The 24055-nt window shown below is 42.5% G+C and overlaps 3 protein-coding genes across 3 annotated transcripts; 2 read left to right on the top strand and 1 right to left on the bottom strand.

Moving 5' to 3' along the window:
* Positions 1 to 650: 650 nt before the first annotated feature.
* On the top strand, positions 651 to 3490 carry LOC308126496 (eukaryotic translation initiation factor 4 gamma 3-like). The gene is made up of 4 exons (XM_080490970.1): positions 651 to 778; positions 956 to 1245; positions 1307 to 1470; positions 2275 to 3490. Exons 2-4 carry the CDS (start codon positions 1220 to 1222, stop codon positions 2508 to 2510), a joined length of 426 nt encoding a protein of 141 aa, XP_080347096.1. The 5' UTR covers positions 651 to 778; positions 956 to 1219; the 3' UTR covers positions 2511 to 3490.
* dtl (denticleless E3 ubiquitin protein ligase homolog) lies at positions 2864 to 10061 on the bottom strand. Its single transcript, XM_080490969.1, has 15 exons — positions 9840 to 10061; positions 8981 to 9118; positions 8803 to 8895; positions 8656 to 8717; positions 8427 to 8547; positions 8270 to 8335; positions 8044 to 8159; positions 7743 to 7816; positions 7521 to 7627; positions 7325 to 7429; positions 6603 to 6715; positions 6408 to 6497; positions 5189 to 5312; positions 4156 to 4787; positions 2864 to 3569 (listed from the first exon to the last, which is right to left on the bottom strand). Exons 1-15 carry the CDS (start codon positions 9889 to 9891, stop codon positions 3504 to 3506), a joined length of 1959 nt encoding a protein of 652 aa, XP_080347095.1. The 5' UTR covers positions 9892 to 10061; the 3' UTR covers positions 2864 to 3503.
* Positions 10062 to 10988: 927 nt separating this feature from the next.
* ints7 (integrator complex subunit 7) lies at positions 10989 to 23663 on the top strand. Its single transcript, XM_080490289.1, has 20 exons — positions 10989 to 11180; positions 11283 to 11412; positions 12247 to 12393; positions 12948 to 13085; positions 13407 to 13453; positions 13568 to 13767; positions 14332 to 14454; positions 14535 to 14652; positions 14744 to 14878; positions 14974 to 15071; positions 15783 to 16022; positions 17363 to 17500; positions 17591 to 17797; positions 19310 to 19504; positions 20286 to 20389; positions 20516 to 20584; positions 21824 to 21956; positions 22045 to 22143; positions 22761 to 22946; positions 23292 to 23663. The coding sequence occupies exons 1-20, from the start codon at positions 11087 to 11089 to the stop codon at positions 23571 to 23573; spliced, it is 2883 nt and encodes a 960-aa protein (XP_080346415.1). The 5' UTR covers positions 10989 to 11086; the 3' UTR covers positions 23574 to 23663.
* Positions 23664 to 24055: the final 392 nt, after the last annotated feature.

Genomic DNA, 24055 nt, shown 5'->3' with positions numbered 1-24055 from the left:
AAAAAAAGTCAAAATACACACAGAATCACAATCAGGAAAGAAAAAAAAGTCACAACTGTGAGTAAAAAAAAAAGTTAGACCCAAGAGATTCTGAGACTTCTTAGAATTCTATTCCCTCAAAACTGGACCAAATGGATTGGACATGTAAAACTGATTAGATCTGACTCCATTTAGTAGTACTTGTGCTGTGTGAGCTTACCTTTAAGCAGGCCCAGCTAATCGGAAGAACCGGATTCCCGGTGGGCCGGTCTGATGTTTGGGCCGCTAGAGCCGATGTTCACTAGAGCCCCGCATCCCTCCACTCCTTCTTTTTTAAATAAACTTTATTTAAAGTTTACCACTGGCAGTTTCTTTTTTTGCAGACGCACCCTGATGACGTAACACGTAGCAGGCCAGACATTTTGATAGAGGTACAACAAACATTATACAGAATTCAAACACAGTGGTGTTTTTATGGGTACCGGCACACATTGGGGTGAAAGGGAATGAGGCAGCAGATAAGGCTGCGAAGGAGGCAGCAGACAACAGGGCAATTAATTTGGCAGTCAACGGAACTCAAGTGTAAACAACCCCGAGTTAATTTTTCTATCTGCTAAAGTCAACTTCCTGTTTTGTATGTTGATGCTCTTATTTTGAAAGCGCAACTTCCTGTACTAGAGCGCAAGAAGCTCGCTTCGTGGTAACGAAAGGACACTGAGAAGATAAAAGTTTTCATGGAGCATAATTGCTGCGTTTAAAATGTATTATCCCCTGTCAGCTCCCTTGATAGAGGCACAAGGTTTGTTTGCTTTGTAAAGAAATTATATTTTAATGTTTTGTGTTTCTGAAAATTGTAAATGTATTGATTTTATTGCAAAGCGAAGATTAATTGTTAAAACTGTTATGTTTAAGCTCGGTTAACGGATGTAAGAGTATGGCTGTAAGTTCATATGCTATTTTTTGTGTGTATCCCCAGCTTTTACGGTGAGATTGATGGTTTACTGCCATTAAATCTGAAAATCCATCAGTGAAGTGTCAACACAAAGAAACAGCAAACATAACAGAGCAACGCAAGCAAAACAAAACAAAAAAACGTAACAGATAACTAATTAACTGATGGCCCGTCATATCCCAAAATCAACAGTCATTCGTACTCCTGGTTTCCTACTCTGCGCGCGCGTGTGTAGGCCAACCTCGATGAGCAGAAGAACTCCCACGTGTTCATCAGAGTCCTGATGACATGAGTCTGGCAGGCCACCATCATCTGTGAGTCACCTCCCCACCAATATGATTTTGATTTTGAGAAATTCACTCATACTGCTCTCAGAGAGCAAACTCTTCCCTGGCAGGCAAGAAGCCTTTACAAGCTGGACAGATCGATGATGAAGGAAAGAGCCGGACTGCCGTGGAGATACCTGACTGACCAGCAGAAGGAGCAGCAGTGTCTCTACGCCCTGCAGGCCCTCGTGGTGGAGCTGAACTCACGTGCCAGTAAGCGGAACACATTTCAGTCTTTCTGCCGTTTCTGTGTAAACGGACATCGTTTTCAAAATGTTGTCATGTCAAGGTGAAACTTTTCTGAAACAGAAACACAAAAAATGATGCCTTTTCACCTAAAACTGATGTCGTCTAAACGGGGCCTCAGTATTAGACTGGGAATAAAGTTGATCTTAGCTTGGCCAGTGTTGCTCACAGCTACTTGTTAGGATTTCAGGTGATTTCAAAGACTGAATTACTTCGTGGGATCGAGCGTAGATTTCACCAGTTTATTGAAAAAGAAATTTCCCAGTCGCTGGGCCAAACAACACATTTTCATCCATTTTATCATCACGTCTGTTGCTACTGTCTTTAGACGGTTTGCTCTGAACTGAAATTAACTTTCTCGGGCGCACTGAGGAATGTTCCAAAAAATTGTGTTTTTTCCCTGTAAGTAATGAAACCAAATGAATGTAATTTAAGCTATTTGACTAAAGACGAGACGGATGTTAGACTCACTAATTAAACAATATTTCTAAAGATTTTTTTAAATCATACACGGCGTACTTTGAAGTTTCTTTCATTGGTCTATATCTTTTTAAATGTTTGTGTCAATGATCGACTGAGTCGTGGTAAAGTGATCTTCAGTGTGATTTGCTCAACATGGGAACAGCAGCTCATTACATATCATATATTCCAGATCATCACAGCAGCTGAATTCAAGCTGTGTTTTGATGCTTCGATACGTCGACTCGTCGCATTATGATTAAACCTTCTCTACAGTATGTAACCTCGGAGGTGTCTCTCCTCGCGTTTCAGATCTGCTGCGGATGTTCTTCCAGTATCTGTGCGACGAGGAAGTCATCACAGAGGAGGCCTTCTTTCACGTGGGAGTCCAGCCGAGGTGCCGCCGAGCAGCAGGGCAAGGACGCAGCCCTAAAGTCGGTCGCCACCTTCTTCATGTGGCTCCACGAGTTGGACAGCAGCAGTTGAAAGACGTACACGTATATATCTTCTTCAACTGGGAGAGATTGAATTTTGGATCGAACGTTTGATGACCTTTTTGTTTTTTAGTTTTTCCTGCAAAAACTGAATGTCTTTTTTTTTTTTTTTGAACTGAATACTCCTGAGAATAGATTTAAGAGCGAGGACTCCGAGCCGATAATGCTGCTTTCCTCAGTATTCTCTTTTCAGGTGGCTTTTATTCCCACCCGTCTCGCCACGGCAACACTATTCAAGACGTTTGTTTGCTTAACAACAGATCTGTAGAAGAAGAAAACAAACTGACTGTTCACGTCTATATTTTTGGAGGAGTTCCCCCTTCAAGGTTGAATAAATCCAGTCGCCCGGCATCCCGCCAGTCTGACTTGAATGAAGCGGTGTAGAAGGTAAAAAAGAGATTTCAATAACATCTTGAAAACATTCTAAATTTATTAAACTTTTTTCATCAATTAAATACAAATAACCCAATACTGATGGGGCTTTTTTTTTTTGTACAAAATTAACAACTTTCAACATTTGCTCGAAAACAGATGGACAAAACCTTTTTGACTGATGAGGAAAACTGTGGAGAAAAAGAAAACCTAAAAAAATGCAGAACTGCCGCGTTTGTTGTCGATATGTGGCAATGGTCACTGCCAACTGACTCTTATTTGATGTTCTAAAACAAGCAAATTACGAATTTAAAATGTACAGTCCCATTAGCACGTATCGTTCTTTACAGTGAGGCTATTCACCGCTTCAACCGGCTGAACAATTTCATTAAAAGAGCATCTTGTATTAAATACTAGAGGGCCTCTTAAAACGGTCAGATCAGGGCAAAGGATAAGATCAAAGAAACTTTTAATACTCAATCAAAGTCTGCACGGGAAGAAAACACGAAAAACAATATGCCAATAAAAAAACCTGCTTCTGAACGTCAGGACTGCAGTATCACGTTGAACTTCCTGTGAATGTTCCTGCACCTTATAGATCTGGAATTTGTCTGAGCTTCCCCTAAAAATATCCCACTATGGAAATAAAGTGACTTGAAGGGAGTGTTTTAGGTTTTACTCTTGAAGTTTTTTGGTGAAGTACGTGGAGATCTTCTTCATGCTTTGAGGTGAGAGGACGTTCTGTGGGGAAAAGGAAAAACAACAGTGAGTTGGAGCGTTGGTCTTAATAACTACGTGGAGAGACGGCACAGAAAAGGAGCGACATAAACCAGAGTTGGTAAAAATTCTCAAATACTTTAATTGAACTTTGAGACACTTCAGTTATAAAGCAGAGGTCCTGAAAGGTTCTCAAGTGCAAAAGTACTACCTCAGAAATACACTTTAAAGGTATTTGGCTGTATCAGATTTAGGGCTGTAGAAATGTACTGCTATAATATGATACATCAGACTCGGGTCTGAATAGTCCTTGTATGACAGTCACATCTAAAAAAACAACAACCTGAAAAACTCAGAATTCCATTTAAAACCTTTTATTTTGTACTGACTTTTGCATTGATAGCCTTGATATATTTATTACCTTCAGTGAGATTACGTTATCAGATGCTTTCACTGCAGCTGAATAATCCTCAGAGGTTCAAACAAAGAGTGAGATCATTTGAAGGTCGTAGAGACGAGAAGGGAGACACCAGATACTTGTCTTTGCATGGAGATTAATGGTAACAGGAAAATACAAACGCATCGGTAAAAAGTAGACAACGTTACTCACTGCTGAAGCTGGACTCTTGACCTCTTGTTTCTTGGAGGTTCTGGGACTTCCTTGACCTTTCTTCATCTTCTGACTCATCACCGACAGCCAGTTGATGGTTCTGGGAGAGCAGTTCTCTTTGTCAGTCTGTGTTGACGAGGACGGTTTGCTGCCGTCCTCCGAGTCAGTTTGTCCCGAGCCCTCCCTTTGGGGGCCGCAGACCCCAGAGTGGGCCCGGTTCCTCTTGGCGGAGGGGTAGAGCTCGGTGACACAGCTGCACTGGTCCGCTCCCTCGCAGCCCGACGTCGACGCGTCTCCGGTCTCCAGCCGACGTTTTGCCCGGCGCTCGGTGGGAGGAGAGGCCGTGCCGGCGGGGCTCCCCGGACACAGGCTGAGGACCCGGCGGGGCGGGGGGCTGTCCTGAGACGGGGACCCGTGGCCTGGGGATAACCACTGTTTGATGGAAGTCGACGTTCTCTGACGGACGACAGCCGACTTGACCTCCAGAGACTGGAGTGGTGACGAGGTGCTGGTGGGCAGAGGCAAGGCGGCTCCACTGGGGGCACAGGAGGCGGTCCGAGGGGAGGGGAGAACCCCAAGACTCTCTTTCCTCTGGTTCTTGGCCGGGGTGAACTCGGCTCGGACCGGAGGCCCTGAAGATCGGTGCAATACAACACTAGTTCAGACGCGACACCGTAAGTCAGGGGCTCACATTTCAGGAATAAATAACACAATGTCGTCTTTGTTTTTTAAGTTTTGCCCTCCAGCCTGAACCAATAGATTTTTTACACCTCTCCCACCCTGAAATCTATTATGGCAAAAACTGGACACACTTACATTTTTAATATAGTAACTATACTTAAATATATCACTTTATTATTTATAATTCACCATTTTAAAAACATGCAGTTCATGTCTCGAGGGGCATTCCAGGCTAAGATGTCAACAAAATTCGAGTTTCGTTTCTAAGCATTACTTGCTACTGACAGCTGGAATATGCTCCAATCTTGTAAAGAAAACAGAGGATTAATACTTTGTCCTATTAGATCCTCACTTGAGACAGACACAGGACGAGCCCAGCCAACAAGGTTAGCCTCTCCCACTGATGATGGAGCTCCATCCGCTTCCCGGTGAAGCCTCCAGATCCGCACAGTGTGGTCATCAGAGCAGGAAGCAATCTGTCAACAGACAGCAGAGCGGACTGAACACGGACTCACCGGAAACCTCGTCAGCAAAAAATAAGAAAAAGTAGGTGAAGTATTAAAACAACAAGATGAGGATCCTCCCAGCTTCTGAATGGTGAACGTTAAAGATACAGGCACCAGTTCTGTTTTGCGAAAAAAAAAAAAAAAAAGCACAAAGCTTCAATAGTGGGAAGCAATTGTTTCCAGGGCCAACACCACGGATCTGATCCTAATTTCATCCAAATAGGATCCAATCTAATCAGAAACAAGTGTTCACATGATGCAATTTAAATCAGATGTTGTTCTGTTGTTAATCAGATTACTCGTGGTCCATGTAATTGCAGATAATGACTGTGACATGGTTGTGGGAAGACCAGACCGAACTCAGGAAGTCCCACAAAGAAATATTGGTTCAAAAAAACAACTTAACCCACAACACTATATTTACCGTTTTTTACCTGTTGAATTATTTTGATTTTTTTATACGCGCGAGTTAAAATGTACTATTACAAAGTGTGATGTCATGAGGGGCTGTGTCATAAAGGGAAACTATATCCCCGCACAATATCTGCAGTGAGGACTACAACCCCCTCATGGCAATGAGAAAGGACCACAAAGCCCATAATCAGGAGGGGAAAGGTCAAAGGTGAAGGGTCGCTGCCCTCCCGAGGGTGCAGACTGGTGTCAGGAGGCAGAATATCATCCAGGAGATACCTGGCTGCAGTTTGACTTAAACAGCGTCTCTGAAATTTCAATGTAGTTCACTTAGGTTGAAACTCAACACCCGGTGTAAATGGACAAAAAAACTATTAGTTTTCATTGAAATTACAAAACTTTCCACTTTGATCATTCTTCATGCAAGGATGGGAGTCAGTTTCTAAAATGTTCAGTTTTCTGAATTCCAAACAAACCGGTCACCTGAACCCAACTGATCCCCGCTACTGCGAGGTCCAGATAGTCCTGATCGGTCAGGTTAATAAGAGTAAATCTAACACGAACAGATGCTGACACTTATAAATTATCGTTAAATCCATTTGACCTTGGCCGGCTCGTACGTCTAAGTGTAGTGTTGGAGGATCCTGGCTTTACCTTTGTGAAGTCGGAGGGACACCAGGCGACAGACGTCACCTCCTCACTGTGGCCTTGGAGAATCACAGGAGCATGTTGAGGATCAGAGATCTGCAATGAACAAAACGTTAGTTAATCCTCTGGCCACCATACAGCCCAGCTCAATCAGGTTTACTTCTGTTAGAACAAGATCTCACGACAGCAGTGGGATTTCACCTTCCAGATGTACGTGTTGTTGTCGCTGGAGCCGCTGGCCAAGAACTGGTCGTCCGGGCTGAGAGAGGACTTCACATAGAACGAGGAGTTTTGGTGACCGCTGAAGACCGACACTGTGGACACAAACAAGAATTCACAAACATGTATCAGCTCGTCTTTTTTATTATACCCTGTTGTCATCGGGGGTCTGCAACCTTTTTTATCAACCAATTTTAATTTGTCTGGAGCTGCAAAAACATCTTTAACTTTTAGCAGAAAGTCAACACAGCTTTTTGACAAAACTTTTACTAAAACTATACTTTTTCCATGTTAAAGAGGTGCCGACATTTTATGATAGATTTTAAATGTTTCAGCAAAAACAAAACGAAACAAAAAAAACAAGCTTGAATGAAAAGTACTTACCAACAACTACAGCAAAACAACAAGCAAGACAAACGGGATAATTTGGACAATTAACTAAATATAATCTGCCTTGTAAAGGCTTATAATTAAATAACAATCAGACATCAGTATAAAAGCCTATTTGAATGCTTTTGCCATTTATATCAAAACTATAGATTATGTTTTATTAATGAAAACTACAATAACGCTGAATTTAACTTTGTTCCTGTGTTTTAAGTTTCACCATTTCCATCTTAATGTGTGTAAAAGCTCCATGTGTAAGTTAAAGCGCGGGACATTAGACATGAGCGCCATCTAGTGTGACACGAGAGTTCGTTTACCTGGAGCTGTTCTGATCCCACAAACGTTGAACATGTATATGTTGTCGTCTGTGCAGTTACACATGACGTTCGACCTCGAGGAGTCCAGAACAAGTCCGGAGTAACCTGAAACACACGGAAACTGCTCATTCAGCCTGTTTTCTGGTTATTTGTTTATCTGATGTGCACAATGACGTCAGTGGAGCATGAGACCAACCCAGTCTGGTGCGCATGCAGGAGCCGGGGTATGGGTACACCTGCAAAGGCACAGGATCTTGACAGTACGCAGTGTAGTTCTTCCTCAGGTCCCACATCTTGATTACTCTGATTAAAAAAAGGAAAAGAAAAAAAAATTTAAAAATTGAAATGACCATATAGTTTCCTGGCTTTTAATGTTGTTTCATTCTGATGATCTGGCAAGTTGGGAGTGTGTTTGTACCCATCAACCGCCCCGGAGGAGATGAGCGTGTGCTCATCCCGAAACAGGACGACTGTGACACTCTGCTGGCTGTCCTGCAAAAAGATCAAAACACAGAAAAATTGTTTATTCCACAGGAATATGGTTCTCTCCTTGATATTTCCTCCATATGACGTGTGATTGCCCCTTCTCTTGCACAGCTCTGAGATGATGTGTCTTATTTCGGTTCAGGACTGAATACAGCCAGGTTTCCGTTAGGATGGTGTGATTGCTGAGGCTTATTTCAACATTTTTTTCACAAAAAAGTCCTAAAGAAACTTACCACGCTGGGAGCCATGCCGCGCATGCTGCCCCGCTTCTTTTTCGTCCTGGAGGGGGGGTTTACTTCTGATCGGTTGTGAGCGCCGCTGATCTGCTTCACCTGTCTGTAGTAACCATCTGAGAAGGCAAACGTTCACATATGAGCAGGTTAATAACTGTGGGGGAGAAATCTGTAAACACACAAAGCTTTACAACTTCATTTCAATGAAGCTGAAGTCTCTGTCTACCTTTTTTGCTGCACCTGGTGTCCCAGACCATAATGTTTCCATCTCTGGCCCCGGTGCAGAACACAGCTGGATTACAGAAGAAGAAAAAATAAAATAAATTAACATGAACAAATCAAACATCCAGCTGGTAAACCTGTGGCCTTGACATGATGTGTACCTTTCTCATTTGGAGTGAACGCCACAGACTTGAGGCTGCAGAGGTGGCCCTTAAAGCTGCCGAGCAGGTCCCCAGACTTCACATCCCAAAGGCGGGCCATCTGATCACCTGCAGCGGTCACCTGAAGGAAAACACAACAGATGTGAGGATCAGAAGACGGGCCCTAAAAGAAAGGAAAACCTGTTTGATAGAGGCACCCTGATGAGCTAAAAAAGAAAAGTGGGCTCACCAGCTGAGACTCCCCCGGTACCCAGGCGATGTCAAACACTGCATTCTCATGAGCTAGCCACTCTGCAATGTTCACACACATAATTAGACACTCTGCAATGGTACAACACACTCCTGTGAATTCCCAAATCGCCCCCCCCCTAAATACCTTTAAGAAGTGGCTGCTCGCGGCTCTCTGTGTTGTATATCCGAACGATCCCCTCCTCATTGGCCACTGCCAGCACAGTCTGCAAGTTCCCAACTGAAAACATGGAAACTGCAGTTAACCACAAACATTACAGCTTCATATTGCTTTCAGCTGATAAATTTTTTTTATTAATTATTACTGGAGGAGAAGGCTAATCCAAACGGTGGTACAGAGTCACCCAGGTTCCCGTAGGAGATGTGTTCATCGTGTCGGACACACTTGTAACCTTCCAGGAGGGAGCTCAGAGGGTATGTGGAGGGTGGATCTGCAGGACGGGCTGCAAACATCACACACGAAGACAGCAGAAGATTCAGTAACACAATTTATGACTGGCTGATTTATGTCACATTTGGGATATTTTATAGGCTACATTGGCATTTTCATCTCTAAAATGAGCTGATCTGCAACAGTGGAAGTAACAAATTAGGAATACATTACTTTAATAATAGGGTTTTAGTTTTTTTAGGTAACTGTAAAAAAAAATGTAAGTACATAATTGTAAACATACTAAAGTACAACTCCTTAACCGCGTAACCTACTTAGAGCATCACAAGTGGTTACTGAGTACCTCCAGATTTTTACATTAACTGATTATCTGCAGTTTGGTAGCCAATAAATCGAATTATTTAACAGAGAACGTTGCCTTAGATCCGCATGTTTATCAATAATACTACAAATAGATTGACAATGGGGCCAGCTAATGACAATGAGGAGTTATCAATGTCTGACTTTAAGTATTTTCCAGCCGGAGTAGAGTAGATGTGAAACACGCTAACAGTAGTTGTGATGGTGTACAAATATCCAATACTCTTTCAGCCTCTTCTTATATGGACCATTGCAATAGAAGTTTGCCGTCGCCAACGGTTGAAACTGTAACGGTGAGAGCTTCAGGTGATTATAATAAAAGAAGCTAAGCTAACACGCTCAAATCAACCACCAGCGGCTGCAGACGTCTGCCCTCAGCAGAGAAAATGTGCAATTCAAAGAAGTTTTCTCACCGTTTTGCCTCCGTCTGCCCACTCCTCTGTCGACTATGGAGCGGAAAAGCATCCCCGCTCTCCAACAGGACACGATCTTAAACAACGGTTATTAAAAAGAAAAAAGAAACTTTCGTCGGATGGCTTTGCTGCGACTCCCTTTCCTGATCTTTGTCTTTCCCGCGAACTAATAAATTCAGCAGCCAGAATGAATCCCCCGCGAAATTTACGTCTCCCGCTGTCATTGGTCGAAAGGGCAACGTCACTTCCGCTTCCGGGTTTCTTTGCGCCGCGCGTAGTTTGTGAAGTTTCCTGTTGAAATCAATGACCCCTCTATTCAAAAGATCTGCAACATTTACCACTTAAAATTGACATTTTCTCTCACTTTCTGACAAATGAATATGAATTAAGTACGATCACATAAATTGAAGTATTTCTGAAACCAATAACCACAATAAAGAACTCCTGACATGATATAATCAACAATTCAAGCAATTTAGCTTTCACTGTTACATTTTGTTGCTTGGTGAAATGCTCCTATACGGAACCAACAAAGCAGGGTAGAACCTGCACAGGTCCTTGAGAAACACACACACGTTCACCTTCACAGGAAGTTCAGGGCCATTATTTATTCTCCCTTGCAAGTTTTTAGATTGTGGGAGGAAACCACACGCACAAGCAGAGAATAAAGTGGATAGAAGATGGATGGATGATATCAACATGCACAATATACATATTGTGTGATAGTTTGACAATATACAAACTAAAAGAACAACATATTATTTTCCCATGCAATCACACTGTGTGGATTCAAAATAACAGTTTTTCAAAAATGAAAAAAAATGTGGGATGAATCGGCATTGATTCACAAAAACAATTGAACAATGGGAACATTTCCATTAACCAACAACCCTAGTTATTTCATGAAGTAGTCAGGAGCACAAAAATACAGGGAAAACAATCACAAACATAAAAGTCAACAACGCACAAAGATATATTGTACAATACTGTGCAGGTCAATTCAACGCCCAGTCATATGTCATGCTATGAATTTGTTTAATTCTCCGGTTTATGATCATTTTAAGAGAAATATTCAAATTAAATCAGTTAAAAATTAATTGCCGAAGAACGTCACGCATTGGAAACAAGCGTTTTATTGTGAAAAATACCAGGCCGGAAGTTACCGGCTCGCTGTGGTTGAGTGTACAGTGCCATGCTAAGAGGTTCATGGCTGTTTTAAAGTATTTTAAGTGATAACCAGAGATAAAATGTCGCTTTCCACCGCCCGCTCCTTCCTCTCAGAGGCTTGTTATGGCGAACAGGAGCTCGACGCGAACTCCGCTCTCATGGAGCTGGACAAAGGTTAGCTGCCGTGCTAACGAGTTAGCATTTCATTGACACTGACTGTCGGTTTGTTGTGTGTTTCCCGATTTTTGCGAGTTAAAAGTTTGTTTGGGTCTTCAGGGCTGCGCTCCGGGAAGCTGGGGGAGCAGTGCGAGGCGGTGGTCCTGTTCCCCAAACTGTTCCAGAAGTACCCCTTCCCCATCCTCATCAACTCTGCTTTCCTCAAGCTGGCAGACATCTTCAGACTGGGGTAAGAAAAGACACACAGTACATGCACTGGCTATTTAGAAGAAGTGGAATAAATGCTGAAAATGTATGTACTCAGGTACTGTCTGTTACTTTGCTTAGGTTGTACTCGGTTACAAGTAAAAGTTGTCTGTTAAAAAAAAAGAAAAGTCTACAAAGGTAGATATTTTTTAAGGAGCAGTCAACAGCACACAACATCATGACTTTATTGTTATTGTGTTATTAACATGTGCAAGCTGCACATTGCAGAAGCGTCTGAGCTGCTATAAATCCTGTTTGGAACACCTGGCATGCATGCTCTGCATATTGAAAGTGACAGGATGGTTAACATGAAAGAAATGTTGGAATATAAACAGAAAATTACGTGATTTCATTCATTTGAATTTTAGTGGTTTAGCAGCCCAGGGTAGTATGGTGGCGTAGTGGTTATGTGACAAACAATGTGACACATATATACACACACATTGAGACTGATGATCCATCATGATTGTGGAATGTCTGTGCACTTTAAGGAGTTTAACTACACTTACTGCCTTGAAATGGTTAACTACTGTAAATAGATTCTGAAATTAGAAGTGTTTCGCATACAAACCGTACCAATGTGAACTGGTTACTAACCTTTGTTCTTTGTTGTTGTCTGTGGACTGCTGAAAACTTGAATTCCCCTCTGAATTAATAAAGTGGATGTCTTTGGCAATACTGTTATGATCATAAACAATTTTGTGACAAAATTTGCAGAGATTTGCTCTTCACTAAATAACTTTAAAGTACCAGGTTTGGTTGTGATTTCATAGCGAGTTTATTCACACGGAACACATTTCTGCTTTTTCTTTTTCAGCAACAACTTTCTGCGTCTCTGCGTACTCAAAGTGACTCAACAGAGTGAGAAACACCTGGAGAAGATTCTCAACGTGGACGAATTTGTGAAGCGAGTGTTTTCGGTCATTCATAGCAACGATCCTGTTGCCAGAGCGATCACTCTGAGGTGAGGGTTGAAACAGAAGTAGTACGCAATGAAGTTCAGATGAACTAAAGCAAATCATATTTGTATACATAAAAAAAAAATAACAATATTTTTTAAATCTAAATTTTGAAATATGTGCAATTTTAGTGAGTTTCACTTGACTTTGCAAGCCCATTTTGTATGATGGTGTAATAGTATAAAGTCTCGAACTAAAGGAATATCCTTCAATGAAACCTGAGAGTTAAATTGATTCATGTATTATAATAAGTACCTTTTACTATAAGGTAAATCTTAAGTCAAACTATTTTTGGTATCTTTTGGGGACGAGCTTCATTGTCATTTACTATCAACATTTCCTCTTGTGGGGAATTGGGTTCAGTCTTTGACTTCCAGAGTAGCAGGGTCCCAGGTTTGAATCCCAGTTGATAAATCAGCCAAATTTTCACTACAAGTTGCAAGTGACCTTCTAGTGGCGATCTCTGTAAAACTGAGCAGCCAAATAGTCCTCACATTACCGTGATGCACACTTGACAGCAAACCTTGTTTTACCTTCTCCTGTTGTCTCCTCTCTTCAGGATGCTTGGCAGTTTGGCCTCCATCATCCCCGAACGGAAGAATGCCCACCACAGTATTCGCCAGAGCCTTGACTCTCACGACAACGTGGAAGTGGAGGCTGCGATCTTCGCTGCTGCGAGCTTCTCTGCACAGTCCAAGTTCGTCACCAGTTAAACCAAATTTCAAGAAATGGAGCAATAATTAAAAAACGATGTATAAAATATATTTTTTACATATAAAGCAAGAACAGACCAAAGTGGCATAAACAAGCTTTAGGAGAAACTCAATTTTTATAAATATTAAAATCCATCCATCTTCAATATGGCTTTATCCAGTTCAGGGTCACAATGAGCTGGAGCTGCTCCCAGCTGATGCCAGCTGATGCCAGCTGACCAGGCGCATTCACGTCTACAGGCAATCTGAAGTCCACCGTGGTTTTCTGTATTCTAAATGTTTGTTTCACCGTTTTTATGTTGCAGAGATTTTGCAGCGGGAATTTGCAACAAAGTCAGTGAAATGATTCAAGGTAAAAATGATTAATGTGTAATAAATTTGTCACAGATCATCCTTACAAATACAACCCAAATGTTAAAGCTTGACAAATAAGAATGTCTGATCAATATTTCATTTCCTCTCCCAGGTCTGAACAACCCAGTGGAGCTGAAGCTGAAGTTGATCCCCATGCTGCAGCACATGCACCACGATGCCAGCTTGGCCTCCAGCAGCAGAGAGCTCCTCCAGGACCTGGTCAACTCTTACCCCTCCACCCCGATGGTCATCGTCTCTCTGCACACCTTCACACAGCTGGCCGCCTCGTCCCTCATCGACATCCCCAAGCAGGTATTCTCACATCGGTGACACGAGCTACGATTATTTGGACGTCCCCGCTAAGAGACAAGAGTTGTTAACCACAACGTCAATGTCCAGCTGTGGTTTGCATGTTTCAATCCCTTATTGAATTTCTTTCCAGAGTAGAAATGTAACAATCAGACTAACTTATTTTCTAAACACCTGCTCTTGTCTTGTTTAACGTTGCAAAGCTGAAAATGTTTTCATGAAATACGTCACTTTTTTTGTTTGTTGTCTGTAGTCGTCTGTAACTTCTGTTTCCGTGTGCAGGTGTAAAAGACAAAATAATTCAATTATACATACACAAAGACATTGGATTGTTGGGGAGAAAAATTGTGTGTTAATTCTCATAATTGGATAACTGCAGATCCTCTGAGGCACATCACATTATGCTGTTGACATGATCACTTGAACAATTTGAAAGGAAAAGGGAAACAAAGGATCTCACTCTTTTTATTGGCTCGTGTTAAAGAAATACTTTATACAGGTTTCAGTATTCACTCCTTCCCCTTTAAAATCCCAAACAATCTTTATGTTTTGCTTTGATTGTCACAGCTACAGCTTCTCCTTCAATACCTGAAAGATGATCCCAGAAAAGCAGTGAAGAGACTCGCAGTGAACGACCTGAAGCTCCTGGCTAAAAAAGCTCCTCACCTGTGGATCCGAGAAAACACTCAGGTGGAGATTCATTTTGCATTTCACAGTCGTTCTGACCAAGCTGGAACAATTTAAAGTAACGTCATTTCTTTCATCTCCAGACCCTGTGTGAATGTGCTTTGGCCGTCCCGTACAACAGTTTGAAGCTGGGAATGCTGTCCGTCTTGTCCACCCTCTCAGGAACTATTGCAATCAAACAGTATTTCAACAACATGACCGGTAGAGTTTGTTCACTGCAGACGATTTATTTTCTGCCTAATCTTGCCGTGTCATTCCTCATCTGCAGTCTTGTAAACTTTGATTTCCTCAGGTGGCTCTTCAGTCCCTCCGCGGCTCACTGACCTGGTGAAACTGGCACAAGAATGTTGTTACCATAGCAACCTGGCCGTGGCGGCTCACGGGGTCATCGTGCTCTCCAACATTGCCATTTCATGTCCGGAAAAAGGTTGGCTGAAGTGTTTTCGTGCCTGTGGGAGAGGCTGTTTGCTCCCTTGTGAGACTGCTTTTGACAGCTTTGTGTGTGTGTGGTCCCTCCTTCAGATGTGGTGCAGCTGGAGCAGGACTTGGTGTTGGGAGTGGAGTCGCTTCTGATGCTCTGCAGCCAGGACAGCAGCCCCAGTGCTCAGGCAACACTCAAAGTCAGACACCATTCTTTAATTTATTATGTCTGAGTAAATGCATCCAATCTATCCTTTCAAATGTGTATTTCTTATTATGTAGTCTGCAACTGTCATGAGTGTTGCATTTGTGTGTGTGTGGGGGGAGCTTATTTTTGTTTTTTTGATCATTTTGTCTATTCCGATTAAGTTAAGTTTATAAAACGTGCAAATTCCACACAGCTAGGCCCCCAGATGGACTCCAACCAGGAATAATCTCACTGTGAGGCAGGAGTATGAATCACATGAAACAGATGACAAGATGTAAATTTTACTGAAGTAGACTTACTGGGCTTGTAAAGTCAAAAATACAAGAATTTACTAACACTAGAAGTGGCCTATCAATACTTCTTTACAGTCATTCAAGGACATGTAATCTGCTCCTAGTATTGAAATCACAGTGAGCTGCAGAAGTGTGGTCGCTTTTCAAAATAGGTGGAGTCAGAAAAATAAAACAGTTCATGTGAATTTCAGTCTAATTACGGGTCATTTTGTTTTCTAAGTGCAAAAAATCTGTCAAACTTGCCATATCAAATCTAAAGTAAAATCAATGAAAAATTCCATGACTTCCAATTAAATCCAAACACATTTTTCCAGGAGAAAAATATCTCTTGCCTTCGCAGCCATATTGACACTTTATCTGAAAGGGTGGTGCAGTTATCAGCGACGTTACAGTTGTCCCTCCCTCCTCAGACGGCGCTCACCTCGCTGGTTAAGCTGCTGAAGAGTCGACCCCACCTCAGCCAGTCGGCCGTGGAGTTCCTGCTGGGCCAGCTCCACCTGTCCTGCGACTCCTCTCGCGTCCTCATGTGCCACGCTCTGTCGGCCATCGCCACCCACCTGCCCGTGCTGGGGGACGGCATGCTGGGAGATCTGGTGGATCTGTACCGAGTGGCCAGTCACTCGTCCACCGACAAACAGCAGGAGCTCCTGGTGAGAGAAGCTGCACAAGTGTCGCACAACGTAGCTGTGCGATTGGATTATGCAACAAACGTCCATAACATTATGACCAGGTGAAGTGAGCAGCAGAGTGTCAGATTATCAAGGTATCTGTCAGGTTGGATATATTAGGTTGATAAAGCTTGCATATGTGCTGGTTATATATATTCCCATCAAGCCTCTCTGGCTTGCATGGACAACTTTGATCACAGCGGAGCACAACCAGAGAGCTAAATATTGACATCTGATAGAAGGATTTAAGAGAAATATGACAATATGTCAATTCAATGGAAATTACGAATTCAATGTGTCAATATTTAATTCAATAATTCTGCAGTAATTTCAGGCGATACCTGGTTCAAATGTATTTAAAATAACTTCCAACTTACCATTATCTGTGAAACTAATAATTCTGCAGCTCAGTACATAATTCCAATCATATATAGCCGATATCATTGAGTTCTGTGTAGTAATGTATATTTGGCTGCTCGTATTTAAACAGGCCTCCAAAGCAAGTCATTGCAAGTTTCTCCGTAGGCTCGTTTTTGTTTTGTTTATCCTGGATGCCCTCCTGCTGCAACAAGGGTCCCCTACAATTTCCTTTTATTGGGAAAGTGATGATATTTGGTAACTTGTGCATTTTTTTCAGTTTTATTTTCAACCTGAATATTGTCAATTTTAGCAGTGACAGAATCAAAGATTTTAAAAAAAAACTTTGAGATCCTGCTGCTTGTGCAGGATTTCTAGAATTTGACAGAATTATGAAAATGCATTGTCTTCAAAACACCTCTAATACCACTGCAATTTATTTACTCCCAGTCAAAGCACATAACTGATGGATTCCACGTTATGACACTGTAAACATTTAAAGGACTATTTTTTAGCTGATTTCACAATATATATATATATATATATATATATATATATATATATAAACTATTGTAGACACTAGAATGGGTATAAAATGTTGCAGAAACCATGAAAATACATTTAAAAAAATCCAGTTCGACATTCATCACACTCAAAAAGAATCTGAAGCCATTAATAGTAAAACATGTATAATTTTGGTCCCTTTCATATAACTTAGAAGTTAAATAAGCAGTCATTTTGAGAAGAAATGGCAACAAATGAGAGAGAAACAACTATAACCTGCCATACTTTCACTTTTCAGAGATTAAAAAAAAAATCCAATTGTGGAAGCAGATAATCTTTGTAGTAAAACACAAGTCAAGATTTACTTATAAAAATGACATGACATGGCAGGGTTGTTGTAAAAAGCCTGAAGGATTCTCTGCATGTCTGCTTTTGTAGTTTCATCTCTGTGATTTCTGCAGGTTTCCCTGGCAACGGTGATTTTTGTTGCTAGTCAGTCGTCTCCGTCGGCCGAAGTAAAAACGGTCATCAAACAGCAGCTGGAGAACGTCGCTAATGGCTGGACGGTGTATCGCATCGCTCGCCAGGCCTCCCGCACGGTGAGTACATTTTATTTTTATTTCTTCTCATCCCCCCCCCCCCCGAAAGCTGGGAACGGGAAATATCACCACTGTGTTGTTGAACCGCAGGGATGCCACGAGTTCTCCAGCGAGCTGTACCAGTGCCTGCGGACCCGCGTGGCGTCGGAGCATTTCTACTTCTGGCTGAACAGCCTGAAGGAGTTCTCCCAGGCCGAGCAGTGCCTGAGTCACGTGGAGGACGGAGACTACAGTGGAGCCATGACCGCCATTGCAGAGGCCCTGCGCTCCTACCAGAAAGGCATCGCCTCGCTCACGGTCAGTTGACTACCGGGGAAACGTGGCGGGAGGTTTGGAGCTGCTCGGGGAGTCGTTTGTGAGATGTTGGGAGACGTTATTGACGGCGTATCGAGACCATCCATCTCCCCTCATCCATTTTATGCAACTTATTATCATGTTATTAGACTGTGGTGTAACACCTGATTCCATTTCCTTTCTCATCCGTCCGCAAGTCATTTTGTAATGTGTGCGACGAAACGTGACCACCTTTTATACTTTGAAGCAGTTTAATTACACCAGGGGTGTCAAACTCCAGGCCTCGAGGGCAGCAGCCCTGCACGTTTTCAATGTCTCCATCCCCTGAATGTCCTGATGGTTCATCACCACATTCAGCACAAAGCCAGATAACAAGCTGCTCATTGCAATCAGCTGTGTTGAAGCTGGGAGACATGCAAAACGTGCAGGGCTGCGGCCCTCGAGGCCTGAAGTTCGACACATGTGAATTACACGGTTTGCACAACACACGATATGAAGACTGTCAGATGCTAATTGAATACAAGACTTTACAATAAACAATACTCAGGGATGTCCTGATGTAAATTCTTACGTTCAATGTGCAGTCAGCTCAAAAACCTATCAGAAAGGACTTTGTCATCACCAAATCTGACCGAATGAGTGCGAGCATGTTGCCTAGCAACCACGTCTCATCTCTGCACGTCTGCCTCCTCGATGCATTGCATAAAATCAGGTCGAAACTAAAATATGTTGAAAACGTAAGAGAACACACAAATAAAACAAACACGAATGGACCCACATTGCTCGTGTCTGTAGTTTTACTTTTAAAGATAAAAATAGAAATCCTGAAACGTGATGATATAGATCAAATAGTGTTGGTTAATAAAACGTGTTTTAGATATAGTCCTGTGTCTTTCAACCTAAATGTACTACTTGGTGTGAGACAAATATTTTGTTTGAAGAAAACTTGAGAGAGTTGATAAAATACATTTGACGTGTTTTGTTGCCACGTAGTGGAGCAGTGGTTTGCAGTGTCGCCTCACCGTGAGGTGTATGTCGGGTTCGAGTCCGGTCTTGGGAGGCCTTTCTGTATGGAAGATGCAGGTTCTCCCCGTGTGTTCCTGGGTTCCCTTCTACAGCCCCAAAACACACCTTTGAGCTTGTTTGGTGACGTAAAAGTTTCTCTTAGCTGTGAGTGTGTTTGTCCAGTGATGGACTGCTGATGTGTCCAGCATGTAAATAAAGAAGCTGGATGTATGCTTATAAGTCCAAGTTTCTCAAGTGGCTCCTTGAGAAAATGTAGTCTTCAATGTACTTCATGGTTCAAACCCCTTTTATATCCATGGATAGCTGATGTGTTTTGTCTGGTCATTCATTCGCTATGAGTCCAGGATTCTTCTCATCAGGCTGGCCTGGCTGCTTCTGGAGTCGACTTCACAGCACCTCAAGCCACCAATTTCATTAATTCAACTCAACAGCCTTTTGGCTCACCCTGTCTTTAACTGTAGTGTCCATGTCCATTATGTCTGGCTACAGGCTGCCAGCACTCCTCTGAGCCCGCTCACCTTCCAGTGTGAGTTCATTAAGCTGCGAATCGACACCCTGCAGGCCCTCTCGCAGCTCATTTGCACCTGCAACAGCCTGAAAACCAGCCCCCCACCAGCCATCGCCACCACCATCGCCCTCACCTCGGGAAACGACCTGCAGCGGTGCGGTCGCATCTCCATGCAGGTAACACGTCACTGAATCAACTACAGAGAAGGGGAGGGGGGGTTAAAAAAAAAAAAGTATATATATATATATTTATTTATTTATTTTCTGGAAGTTTTCATTTGAGTTTTGATTGAATTACATTGTATTCACAGCAGAACTGATTCTGCTGTTTTCTAAACTAATGTAGTTATGTGGCTGTAGGGAATGAGGAGGAGGGGGCCCACTCGGTCCAACATCGCTCATGTCTGCTAAATACCAACGCTTGCATCAATCAACCAAAACATGTATTCCTGCAGAGAAAACACCTTGTTTATGAGAACCTTCAGGGTGGCATGAATAATTCATCATTGTGGAAATGCGATTCTCTTACTGCTAGAATACATTGTTGTCTAGATGCTGATCTTTTGGTACAGAAAACCTCAACGTGAGTCCATTATATATGTACTATATGTGCCACACTACAACACACAGTCACGACCCTATAACAGGATTTGAATCAGCAAAGCAGCAACGAGCCATTTGGACAGAATCTCTGCATGAAGAAGATAAATGTGTAAAATAGTGGCATTGCGCTCCAAACGTTGGGCTTTTAACCTTCAGCTGTCACGTCAGGTCTCGTCATGTCCTGTCCGTTTTGATTTACTGCTCTATATGATCATAGTTCCCCCAAAAAAATGATTTGAAAGGACGGTCACATGCCATGTGGTTCAGCGTGGAGAAGGATCTGTGCGTCCAGGAGGAATAAATGCGCTCCAGTGTGGTGGGTCATGAAATAACTGCCATTTTTCTGTCTTGGCAGATGAAAGTGTGCATGGATGAGTTCAGAAGTCTTGCTGCTCGCTACGCCGATTTGCACCAGTCCTCCTTCGATGCCGATTACGCCACCCTTCGCAATGTTGAGCTGTATCCTTAAACATGTAGTCCTGTCGGCAGTCCTGTCGGCAGTCCTGTCGGCAGTCCTGTCGGCAGTCCTGTCGGCAGTCCTGTCCACTCTGCTCTAGTTTGTTTTTCCCTCAACTGTGTGTGCAGACAACAACAGAGCTGTCTGCTCGTCTCCCATGTAATCGAAGCTTTGATACTGGATCCACAGACAGCCAGGTGAGAGCTCCACTTCCTGTCAGCAACTTTATTTACATGATCTTCATTCAATTAAAGATGACTACTACCAAATTACCAAAACAACAAACTACTACAACTTTTATTACTACTAGAAGAAATACTGTTACTACAGCTACTACTATAACAGCTACCACTCCTACAAAAACAACTACTACTTCAGCAAACCTACAACTAATACTATCAGAACAACTGCAAAAAATATTACAACGGCAAAGACTGCAACAACAGCAGCTGTCACAAACACTACTACTAGTACTACAACCGCTTTCTATAGAACTACTGTTACAATACCGACAGCGACAGCTGCTACTGCATCTGGTGTAACGACAATGAAAATTACAACAATACCAACTACAAAAACTACAACAGCTAATAGTACTACAATAAACACTACTACTGTCACTACAATGACATCAGAACCTGTTGCCATTACTACTTCTTGAGCAACTACAACGACAACTACTACAACCAAAACAACAGATACTAGTTCTAGAAAAACAACAAAAACTACAACAGCTACTCGCACTACATTACTACATGTATAATAAATAATACTGCAGCAGCAGCCACTACTGTTACTCAAACAACTGCTTCAAATCTCTGACTCTTATCTCTGAAATCTTTAACTACATCTGCTAGTAATACAACAATTACTGATAGTACCAATAGAAGAAATACTTCTACTGCAACTATTCCAAACAACTCAAATCTTAGGTTTAGAATCAAGTTGAGTTTTATCCAACCTCCCCCAGACTCCAGCGTTACACAGGTTTAAAGACAGACATCAGGCGAGGCGTGGGCTGTTTTGATAGTTGTATTTCCTGTCGGCACACGAGTGCAGTTCTATTGATCTGTTCAAGAAGGACATGATGTGTGTTACTGTTACTGGAAACCGACTGTCACATGAGAGCCCTCAGATGGAGGGTAAATACTACAACTGCTTCATCTACAACTAAGGATCCAACACATGCATGCCGCGTTTCCCACAATTCTTAGCGCCAAGTAAAGAAAGATTATCCTACACTACTAACTGGTGTACGTCTCCAGCACAATACACCTGGAGAAATACAGTGATCCACGGGAGAGGAACACACTTTACAAGTTCTTAATCGTTTTTTATTGAATTTGATAAAAAGGTTTCTGGCCGCATTGTGGGCTTTTCTCTAATCCACGACCCCGGAAGACATTTCAAACACATCGTCTCTTCCCCTAATCCAGTTTTCAGGAGTACGGCACCCTGGGCTCGGTCCAGACGGAGAGCGAATACGAGCGGCGCATGATGTCGGTCTTCAACCGCGTGCTGGAGGAGGTGGAGGGCCTCGCCAAGAAGCACCCTCCTGTTTCACACCTGGTGAGTCTGACATTGATCTGAGCAATCGATCTATCATGAAAGAGAATTGAAAGTCAGTGCAGAGGGTGAATCTGTGTTTGCGTTCCAGCACACCAGTTGTCTGTGTGACGCCGTCATAGCTCTGCTGAAGGTGCCGCTGTCTTTCCAGAGATATTTCTTCCAAAAGCTCCAGTCTACCAGCATCAAGGTAATTGCTTTTTCCAATCCTGTTGAACAGAAGCGCACAACAAAAAACATGTAATATCTGAATTCAGCGATGACAAATGAGAGTTCACGTGAGCGTCGGCTTCCAAACAGAAACAGGAATCATGATGGGAAAACAAACCGAAATCTTTTTTTTTTTTTTTTGTTCTAGTTTTAAAATAAAATCGACACCACTGTCATGTCGCATCATCAAATAGGGAATGTTGATAATAAATAAAAGATGTCTTTCATTTCAGAGCTTCAAGAAACTTAAAGTTGAGAGTATTTCTTTGATAGATGAGAAGGCATTATGAGTAGTCATTTCTATTTAATGAGCAGGAAGGTTTATATTTATTCAGATTAATCTTCTGCTCATGCCTGTTCGGCTTACGTTGTATTTCCATTTTCTTTTATATGACATGTTTTTTTCAGTCTGAGTCTGAACCTGTTGAATTTGACACTTTAACTAACGAAAAAGCGGGGAAAAAATCAGTTGCAGATTATATATAAAGACTTACGAGATAATAAACATGTATTTGTTGATACAACAATGCAGAAGGCTTTTGATTCCCACTGAGGTTCATCCAGGTGTGCGCTCCCTCCCTCCCTCCCTCCCTCCAGCTCGCCTTGTCTCCGTCGCCACGAACGCCGAGTGAGCCGATCCCCGTGCAGAACAGTCAGCAGCTGACTCTGAAGGTGGAGGGCGTGGTGCAGCACGGCTCCACCCCGGGGCTCTTCAGGAAGATTCAGTCCGTCTGCCTCAACGTCACCTCGGCCCTCCAGAGCAAGACTGGGCCCGACTACAAGGTACATAGACACTTCATCTGGGGTTTTCATCATGCAAGTGAGCGTGTTTTTGGTCATTTACACATTTGATGAGTTGAAAACACAGAATCCAAGAGGAAAAGTGTAGCGGTGTTAAACATTGATGGTTTAGTAGGAAGTGAAACACACACAGGAGCTTCTGGAATTTTGGCGTTCGGGAAGATTTAGTTAGAATTTTTGAATGTGCAAGAATTTCCAAGCATTTTTAGAATATCTTGAAATACCCTCAATCAACTACGGCAATATCCATTTAGGCGATTGTCCCCTGAAGAATTATTTAAGATAAGCAAGCACAGCTTGACTCTCTTATGTTATTTCTGCCTTCAGATTCCACTGGAGGCCAAAACGAATGAGATCGAGCAGCGCGTCGAACCTCACAACGACTACTTCAGCACGCAGTTCCTGCTGAATTTCTCCATCCTGGGCACGCACACCGTCACCGTGGAGGCCTCCGTGGTGGACGAGAGCGGAATCGAATGGAAGACGGGCCCCAAAACGACCGTGTCCGTCAAGTCCATGGAGGACCCGTACTCCCAGCAGCTCCGCCACCAGCTGCAGCAGGGCGGAGCGCAGCCGGCCCCGCAGAGGAGCTCGTACGCTCGCTTCTAGTCTCCGGGCTCCAGTCTCACTGATTGTAAACTTGTCTCCTTTTTGTCTCACAGAATTTCAGTTTGTACATTTTTTTTTTTTTTTACAATTAAAAAAAAAACAACTATTCAAATGTGTCTTACTTTCTGTGATTCCATTTGTGTACGATTGACCAGTTGAAGGTGCGGTTTGTGAAAGGCCACACATGAATAGCTAATAGATGATTTTCAACAAAATATCACCGAATATACAAAGCGGGTTTGTTCTTGTCCATGTTTTTCAACCTGTAGCATATAATCCATTTAGAGGTGCATTTAGAACATAGAACAGAATGTTCTGTTGTTGGACCACTTAGTTCCTCATCGATGCAATAACAGAGAGAGCCAGAAGGGGTCAGAATATAGTCATTAACTGAACATCAGTGTCTCAGGAGCCCAAAAGTCCATCCAGGTGAAGGTCATGGGGGATTAGAATTGATCGATAGAGGCAGAAAGTCACCAGAC

The sequence above is a fragment of the Lipophrys pholis genome (genome assembly GCF_963383615.2).
Source record: "Lipophrys pholis genome assembly, chromosome: 21".
NCBI classification, from domain to species: Eukaryota; Metazoa; Chordata; class Actinopteri; order Blenniiformes; family Blenniidae; genus Lipophrys; species Lipophrys pholis.
The sequence above is the reverse complement of the archived record's forward strand: the minus strand, read 5'-3'. Positions and strand labels throughout refer to the sequence as shown.